This window comes from Copidosoma floridanum, unplaced genomic scaffold (genome assembly GCF_036245765.1).
Source record: "Copidosoma floridanum isolate Cflo_tuat_1 unplaced genomic scaffold, Cflo_Japanese_pri ptg000018l, whole genome shotgun sequence".
Classification (NCBI taxonomy): Eukaryota; Metazoa; Arthropoda; class Insecta; order Hymenoptera; family Encyrtidae; genus Copidosoma; species Copidosoma floridanum.
In genome coordinates, this window is record NW_028321895.1 from 2,274,430 (window position 1) to 2,284,266 (window position 9,837).

Consider the following 9,837-nt stretch of genomic DNA (forward strand, 5'->3'; position numbering starts at 1 on the left):
GGGACCATTTTTTGCTTCTTGCAGCGGTTTGCAAAAAGTTTACAACCGATCTTCTTCTGAAATTTAGTGTGAATGTTAATAGGGACAAGATCTACGTTGTATTCAATTTTCAAGTCTTAATATTCAAATGAACGCAAGTTATAGATTTTTAAAAAAACGGTCCAAAAGAGCACTTTTTGGCAAATTGCGAAAAAACGGCTAGGCCAATTTTATCTCACCAGAGCTCATTTTTTTCGTCTTGAAATTGCGCATCTTTTTCAACACTACAACTTGTTTGTCCGGTTCTCCAGTTTCTTTCTAGACGCGAAAAACCATTTTTGACCATATTTACCATTTTTTTGGGGCCGTTAGCTGACACATAATTTGGATTCTAAAACTACTTAGATTTGTTTAGAAACCAAATATCTTCCACCATGATTTCTTTCGCGCTAATAGCAATTTTCATCTATTTTGCGGCCCGAGGGACATAAGCTAGCCCCGGAGCGATGGCGCTTACATGGCGAATCCTACCACTGATTCGCAGGTCCCTCGGGCAGCATAATAGCCCCGGAGACGACGGCACTTATCCGACGAAAACTACCATTTCCCATATTAATTAAATGCGAAACTAAAATAAAAATAGCGAAACCTTAAAGTTGAGCTATATGGCTCATGTTTGGTGAGGAATTTTTTTATATCAAATAGAAACATTTCAGAGGGTAAGAGTTGAAAAAAAAATTAAAAATTTTTTTCGAAGCACCCTAATGTATATACACTAGTTACGTCAGACGCGCTTCACGTGATCTATGTTATCCACACTACTTTTATAATCACTTTTTGTTTACATTTTTTCTCCCATTTTTTTATCTTTATAAACCATCGTACTATATTTTATTAATGTAATTGTTTTGTTTCCATCAACCATTTTAATTTTTTCATAATGTTTATGTAAACAAACAATAGTTAAAAAATTATGTTTTAATACAATAAACAGTTTCTATACAGTTAATAATGGTTAATATTAAATTACAGTTACAAATGCTACTTAATTTTATATTAACTTTAAAAAAGTGAAATTTATTTTTATTGGTTTTTTTTTAAATTATCATTAAATAAAATCACGTGGTATAAATATATGTCATTTAAATATCATGATGGTAAAATTTCATGAATTCTTGAAAACCCTTCTAAAAAAATCGTATACCAGTGTAAACCAACAATACATCGAACAAAAAGGCTTAAGTCACGTGACAACCAATCTTTTTTTAAGTAGGATGAATCATTCCATCATCATGAATCACACATCAATCATTAGTAGGATTAATCAAATACTCAGAATCAATTTTGTTGCATTCTAACAAATTCAATGATGTATATGAATTGTTATGTAACTTAATAAAAATTGTATGAAAAAAGCCATTTTCATAATTAAAATACTAATTTTCTGATTCCTTTGTTTAAATGAAATAATAAACTATTAATAAAACATAAAGTATAAAAATATTCAAATTAAACTTTATATTGAAAAATTTGTTTTTGATTAAATCGATAACAAGTTTTTGGTCGTTAAGAATAATTAAAACAAAAATAGTTCTTTAGCACGTGTTGCAGGGTCCTTATTACATATATAGACTGTGTTTAAAAAGAAATAAAAAACTATGTTTAGAACTGGTAAAACATTTTTAGAACCTTTTGCAATGCAAACAATGTAATAAGAAAAAGTATGAAGAAAATATGGGAACAACAACTGTCTATAAAAGTAATATTTACAAAACAATGAATTCCAAGCAAATAAATTCGAATAGATAATGCTAAGTTTACAGATTCAACGTGGTTTATTGTTTCCGCGTTTTCAATAAATGCATTAAAAAAATTTTTCCTCCTTTCGGGCGGAAAGTGAGGGCCGAAAGTACTTTCAGTGCCTGTTCCACGGGCGGAAAGTGGAACCTCCCGCCCTAGGGCGGAAAGTACATTCCTGCCCTAGGGTGGAAAGTACATTCCCGCCCGCAAATAAGAAAAATTAGTAAATTTTGTAGTTGGTGCTGTACATTATCAATATGTTATATGCGACATCTATCAAATATCTTTCTTTATACATCTTCAAAACAAAACTTGATTATTTTATGAAATTCTATTATAAGTATATTTTGTATATAATTTCTTAAGAAAAAATATAATATTACAATAAGGGAGTATTATATCTAGGGCTTTAGTATTATATCTCTGATTGCCATTTTTTGATACTCATACTCTCATTCCGCCAAGTTTATTTTTTTTCGGGAGATTAGATTAATTTAATTTATTTTTTTTTGTTCGGGAAATGGTTGTAAATTTTTTTTAATCGAACGATCAGTTGATTTTTGACCCCTGGACCCCACACAACCTTTGATGCGAACTTTCGTTTATTAACAATTAACTCTTACTTATTTAAAAAAATTCCCTACCTTACCGACTACTTTTTTAGACTTATTATTTTATAAAAATGAAATCATACTCCATTTTAAATAAGTGATGCAAAATAAGAGTTACCGTTCTTCTTCATGACATCTCAATCAATAAACATAGTTTTATATATACAACACAATTTATAAATAGGGAAGTTCACTAATATCTACAGTGCAGTCAAGATATTCTAGCATACCAGCTTTAAGTTTTTGTTCGTACTCAACTATTCTAGTCAACACACTATTCGAAACACCTCCGTTATTTTTTAACAGAAGTTGCAATATCTTAGAATTCATTTAATTTTAAGGTGTTGATATTTATTATATTTTTAAACAAGAAATTAACTGTGTTAAAATATTATAAGTGTATAAATTGTTCATTACACATTATTAATTTTATATATGTTCAAAATAATTTATAAATGCATAAAATTGTAAAAATTCTCATCATTTATCTAGAAAAATAAGCTTTGTGTACATTAGATAGACGTTGAATAAATATTTTTCATTTTTAATCCTGTAGTTAAATTTCTATTGAAGTGATCATTAACCAGACAAAATACGTTCTCACTTTGCGCCCTTAAGGAGAAAAATAGGATACGCGACTCGGGTGGAGGCCTTCCTGCCCTTGAGCGCACTTTCCGCCCTTGGGCCGAAAGTACTTGGCGGGCGGAAAGTGCGCCCGCGGGCGCGAAGAAGCACTTTCCGCCCTAGTGGCGTAACATACTATTTTTTTGGTAAAAACAGTAACATGTTATACTTAATATAACATATGTTGAAGCAATCATTGTATAATTTTTTACGTACATATTTCATATAGAGACGCTTGATTCACTACTTAACAAAACAAAAAAATAGTTTGTTCTACGTGTTGTACATGTAATATAGTTGTCCTATTATCCTATAAGTAACTCAACGGATAAAATTTGCAATGATACAATTAAATTTTTGGAGAGCAAATGGACTTTTATATTAATTGTAGAAAAAAATTATACATTTTTTGCAACGTAAACAATATTGAAATAAAATAGTTTTGTAAAACAGTCCCATGGGAGTCGCATGAAAATTACAAAGATTTCAGTATTTTGTAGAAATGATTTACCAATCAGTTACCAATGGGCCAGTTCATTTTAAAAACAGAAAAAAAGTTATTTTGAAATCAGAAAATTAGAAGAATTATAAAATCACTGACAAACTCTTTCAACAGCTTTATTTCAATTAAGTTTTTCCAAAAAAACGATTTTTTAATAAATATTGAATATGTAAATATTCTATGATGTTAGTATACATAAATATATGGTACTATATTTATTTTATAAGTTAATTAAACTCGTTTCTTTAAAAGAGAGAAATTGCGTTATTTTTCAATTAATAAAAAAAACAAGTGCTTTGGGTTTTCCAGAATTAAGAACACAAAAAAATTTTGCAACAAAATTCAAGGAAAAGTGTTACTTAAGCATCATTCAATAGAGCACGATTCTTCAAATAATGAAACAATTAAGGTAGCAGTTATGATAATACAGACTATTTGAATATTGAAAGTTATGGTGAAGGTTTAACTTTAAAATATACTCCAAGAATAACAATTTAGAATAAGTATGAAAATTACTTCTCACAAGAATTTTGCAAGTAATCAAAAAATAAATTCACATAAACTATATACGAAGGAAAATACATTTTGACAAGTTATTGATTTTTTTTATTAATTCTAAATCATAGGTATATTTGCCAGACAATAATGATCGTTTAAGTTGAAATAATAATGTTTGTACTTACTATTTATTATTTCTGTTGATGATTTTTGATACAAAGCGTTCTTTCATGCTAATTGCGAGATGAAAGAATCGTTCGAACACTGTAGAAGATAATTCGGTATTTTCGTTTACTTTACTCGACACTTCTTGTTTTTTCACTTCTAATAAATATATTTTCGTGACTTCTATACTTCGTTGTTTTATTATTCGGTACAGTCCTTTTCTACTGTTTAGTATTCTGCACAGTGGCTTTCAGAGTTTTCGATTTCGTAGTTAAAAATGATTCGGCATTTTTATGATTCGGGATTATCAAGTTTCTGGATTTTTACCCCCCCTCGAATTCCAAACAGTAACCGAACAGTGGATAAGGGAGAAAGCCTCCTGTCTAGGTAGGTTTATAAAAATTGCCACCTCATCCAATTTAACGTTGAGTTTGGCGCTAGTGCTTCAAAGCCTCTAGACTTGTGGAGAGGGGGTACTGCTCTGCGCTGATTGGCTCCACCATATTTAATACTTGTGGCGGTAAAGACGAAAAGTCTAAAATAATTTATAGTTTTTTTTTTAATATAAGATTATTTTCAGTTACCAAAAGTCAAAATACATTAAATCGTAGATTGTCTTTAATATTTATTGAGATATTTGACCTTAAGTGCCAATAACCCCATAACCCTATTTTAATAAGAGGTTAGATCTTAGATCACTCATCTTAATCATAGATCATGTTGTTAGATCACACTTATAAAATAGTTTGGTGATCTTAAAAGTCATTATTTCTGGTAAAATGTAATTTTTAGTGATTGCTGATATTATAAAGTTGTAACACTAAGTTGTCAGCATTTTTTGGATAAAAATTATGAGTTGATTGAAATTGTAACCAGTTGATTCAAGTCAACTGATATAACTACACGCCTTGTTTGAATTGCATAGAGAGTACAGGGTTGTCAGATTAATGTGTGACGTTTGAATTTACCGCCAGACAGTATCGATCTTGCGATATATCGCTTACTCAGGTACTTAAATGGCGCAGTTTTCTTCTTTGTTTTGCTTGCGCGGTTGTTCCCGCCTCATATACGTCATGCAATGCTTCCACCACTCATAACATGCCAGGTAGCTGAAACATATATATATATACGGTAGCAGCCATTCTCATTCTCTACTCAAAGCCTCGTGCCATGCTGAGTGTAAGCACAGTACCTACATAGTGCAGAAAAGTCAGAATTTATAGTACGTGTGTATACTTATATATCCTTCGTGTAGAATCGGTAGTACCTATTATTGTTTGCTATCGTATACAGTACGCCAAAAAGCAAGTTACACCTGTGAAAAGTGCTGTTTGAATGCGGTATCTAAATTTGTGCAAGTTAAGACTTATCCAGAACTATTGACGTTGGAGTCAAGAAAGACTTGAATTTTGACTGCAGTTATTATTTAATATAACTAGAGTGTTTAACGAATATACAATGTTCTCGAAAATAAGTGAGGTAATTACTATCAGTTCGTCTGACGACGAGGTTGTATTACCTAAAGCTTCACAAAGGACACATGACAACACTTCGTCAAAGGTAAAAAAATATATTTATTCTCCCATAATCTAATAATTTCAATAATGCCTTGTGTAACCTTCTTTATCCTCTTTTATAAATATACAAGTCTGAAACCGTCAAGTTGCTTTACAATTATGAAGGAAGTGCAAATTGATGTTGCCATTAAAAATTTGAATCACTTGAACACATTAAACATTTTTTACACTCTTAATCATGAACAAATACTTTTTGTTTTCGTAAACAATGGCTGTAGACAAAAATAACCAAATGCTAGCTTCAGTAGATTTGTTCGGCTTAGAGATCCAGTGCGTTTGGAGGACTCTGGCTTTTAAAACGGAACACGTAGTCTTGCTCCGAGCTAACTAAATAACTTCTACAGGCAACATATTTGTATTTATGACCGAGGCCATACATATAGATATAAACTACAAACCCAAGTGCAAAGATTTTATGCACTTAAGTATGTAAATTTTTTAACGCTCTTAATCATGAGTTATACACTTAAAACGCATAAAATTGTGTAGATAAAAGTGTGTAAAAGATGTTACAATCTAAGTGCGTAGAAACTATATATGCACTTAGATTTACAGTATACCTACTACAGGAGTTGCTTTGGTTAGCTTGTACCGCTCAGAACAAGAACAAGGGCCTGATTCACACCTTCCATAAACTAAATTCCGTCCGAGATAAACTGTCACGTTAAATTATTATGTATAAATCTATACATCTTTTTTCGAGCTGTCATGTGTTCATTTATGTACATTACTTATTTTCGTAGGTGGTCAAATGCCAGTTTATCGCCAAAATTGCGATTTTTTACTTTTGCTGGAGATTACAATGTCAGACCTGGCTCGTGGCAATTTTTCGGCGATTTTTTAATATTTTATTGAATTAACATCTATTTGAATCAAACAAATTAATTTACAAAATCGTACAGTGAAAGAAAAGGATAGTTTTTAAAGATAAGCTGGAATTTCGAATGAAATTTAATGTAGAATTCTCTAGTTAACAATTTGACTAAAACAATTTCCAAGTATAATAAGTGATTTATGATAAACTGAAGATAAGTAAAATCACGAAATTTTCGAAACAAGATGTATCAATAATAGATTAGATATATCTATTAAGATATTAACGAAATTTTGACTTTTTAATCATTCTTGGAAAAAAACGTTTTTATCAAGTCGTTAACTATAGAATTCTAACTTGCGGTCAATTCGAAGTTATAAATTTTTTAAAACCAATACTACATTTTTCAGATGTAAAATTATAAATGTACCAAGTGTTGAATAGTTATAAAACGGTTATTTTCATTACATATAAATAGCAATATATTAACAACATATAAATATTAACAACACTTTTACAGGTTACTCTATCTTCACTATAATAAGTGTTAGTTCCTCCTTAGATGTGATAAAAAATTTTTGTATTCCATAAATTTGCATATTTATTATGTACAGGGTGACCTATTTTAATCTATGGACCCGAATTTCTTCTAAACTACGAGGTCTACAAAAAAATAGTTCAGACGAAAGTTGGGCAGGACAGAGGGGGCCATTTGATGGCACCATTAGTTTTGACCTTGAAGTCAGTTTTGAAGGTCATTTCAAGGTCAAGATGGTTTTTTCAAATGGTAACCCCTATTTTTGAGTGCGGATTTGAAAAAAGCGGGAAATTTAACATCAAATTTGTCTGTGAAAATTGTTTTTGTGACCTTGAAAAGTTGAAAATGAAGGTCAAATGTCTAAAAAAACGATTCGACGTAATTTTTCAAAAATGATGTGGTTTTCTGGGTAACACTACAGTTCATAATGCTTGAGAAAGATCAATAAATTGTAAAAGTACAAATTACTTTAATTATCTTGACCTTGAGATAAATTTTGAAGGTTATTTCAAGGTCGTAAAGCATTTTTGTATTCATAAATCCTGCTTTTGACTGCAATCCTTGTTTTTTGAGATTAGGTCCTAAAGAATGTTATTACTCTTACATGTTCATGATAAACCTAACCTTTAAAAGGTCACATTAGGGTCAATTTAAAAAGTCAATCAGCAAGTTTTCAATTGCTGATTCTTATTAATAGGCGGTGGCATTTTTTAATGCGGAAATAGCAAAACAAAAGTACTTTTATCTTACTTTTAGCGTTACCCGGAAACAACGACGTGGACGTAGTAACTTCTGTTTCCTTTGGGGTGCCAGATTATCGTGAGTCCCTTTGCCTCTCATGTCGGGGTGCTTGATTATCGTGAGTCCCCTAGCCTCTCACGTCGGGGTGCTTGATTATCGTGAGTCCCCTAGCCTCTCACGTCGAGATGCTTGATTATCGTGAGTCCCCTAGCCTCTCACGTCGGGGTGCTTGATTATCGTGAGTCCCCTTGCCACTCACAATAGCTGCATTTAGCCACGGATAAATTGTTCGAAATTTTGTCCGTTGGCTTGAAGACACATGCGCACACGTCTTTCAAAACTGTCCACAGTCCTGAGCAATGTTTCTCGAGGAATGGCTGCGCAAGCTGTACGGATCCGGTCCATCATATCCTCTCGCGTTGTTGGCCGTTGTGCAAAAACAACATTTTTCACGTCCCCCCACAAAAAAAAGTCGGGTGACGTGAGATCTGGTGAACAAGCAGGCCATTCAATTGGGCCTCCTCGTTCTATCCACCTGCCCTGATAACGGTTGTTTAAAAACTTCCGTACAATCAGTGCAAAATGAGGTGGAGCACCATCTTGTTGAAGCCACATTCTTTGCCGTGTTGCCAAGTCAACATTTTCCAACAGACCAGGTAAGTGCTCCCGTACCAATGCTAAGTAGCTAAACCTGTTAATATTTTGATCAAAAAAGTAGGGTCCAATCAAATACCCATTTACAATTCCGCACCAGACCATGAGGCTCCACCGATTTTGGTGGTCTACAGCTCTGTACCAGTAAGGATTTTTGTACGACCAATAGTGACAGTTATGTCTGTTCAGTTGCCCGTCGCTGTAAAAATTAGCTTCATCCGAGAAAAGAACATAGCGAAAGAAATGGGGATCATTTTGAATGACTCGCAAAGCCCATTGGCAGAAATTAATTCGAGCTACAACATGACGAGGTTGTAAGGCTTGCGTTAGAGTAATATGGTAAGCATGATAATTTAAAAATCGCAAGATTCTTGAAACGGTACATTGCGGTATACCCGTTTCTCTTTCAATCTGTCGAGTACTAATGTGCGGATCTAAATGGACAGCTGCAAGAATTGTTAATGTTCACACATCATTATCTTCATAATCATGATGTCGGCGTTGACGAACAAGATGCCCTTCGCGAGCTCTTTCTGTTAGGGTTCTTATTGTCACATCAGTAGGGTGTCTTCTATCTGGAAATCGTACAGCATAAAGTATTGATGCAGCGGCGTAATTGTTGCGACATTCCCCTAAAACTAATATCATATCAACAATTTCTGTTGGTGGATAATCAGCCATATTAAAAAATTTGTTTCGGGTACACGAAATGTAAATAGTAATTTAGATTTACATAAGAAGTAAAATAATACAAAAAAAATCAATGTCTAACATAAAAGCTCGATAATTTTCATTTATAAAAGCAAAAGTAGTCCAAAGCAAAGTAGTCGAGAAATAATAGTACCGATAAATTGCCCAAACAAATTTTTAGGAAGATAATCACAAAGTAAACTAAAATAAGTTCCTCAAGCTTATGCTAAGGAAAATTGCATTATCCGTGAAAAACAATTGTATTGATAAGCTACGATTTTGTTTTATTATAAGATCTTGTATTTATTAATGGACTAATCTTTACAATTAAACGAACAATTAGTTTGATGCCTGCATTTATTTTGACAAGTTAGAATTCTATAGTTAACGACTTGATAAAAACGTTTTTTTCCAAGAATGATTAAAAAGTCGAAATTTCGTTAATATCTTAATAGATATACCTAATCTATTATTAATACATGTTGTTTCGAAAATTTCGTCATTTTACTTATCTTCAGTTTATCATAAATCACTTATTATACTTGGAAATTGTTTTAGTCAAATTGTTAACTAGAGAATTCTACATTAAATTTCATTTGAAATTCCAGCTTATCTTTAAAAACTATCCTTTTCTTTCACTGTAC

General features: G+C 32.1%; 1 protein-coding gene across 1 annotated transcript; it reads right to left on the reverse strand.

Moving 5' to 3' along the window:
- Window positions 1–8,119: 8,119 nt before the first annotated feature.
- Window positions 8,120–9,131, reverse strand: LOC149374595 (uncharacterized). Its single transcript, XM_089592482.1, has 2 exons — window positions 9,092–9,131; window positions 8,120–8,949 (listed from the first exon to the last, which is right to left on the reverse strand). The coding sequence occupies exons 1-2, from the start codon at window positions 9,129–9,131 to the stop codon at window positions 8,120–8,122; spliced, it is 870 nt and encodes a 289-aa protein (XP_089448608.1).
- Window positions 9,132–9,837: the final 706 nt, after the last annotated feature.

Coding starts and splice junctions, on each gene's coding strand:
- LOC149374595 (XM_089592482.1), bottom strand. CDS start 9,131: ATGTCGCAACAATTACGCCGCTGCATCAATACTTTATGCT. Junction 8,950..9,091: donor CTGCATCAATACTTTATGCT/GTACGATTTCCA, acceptor CAATTCTTGCAG/CTGTCCATTTAGATCCGCAC.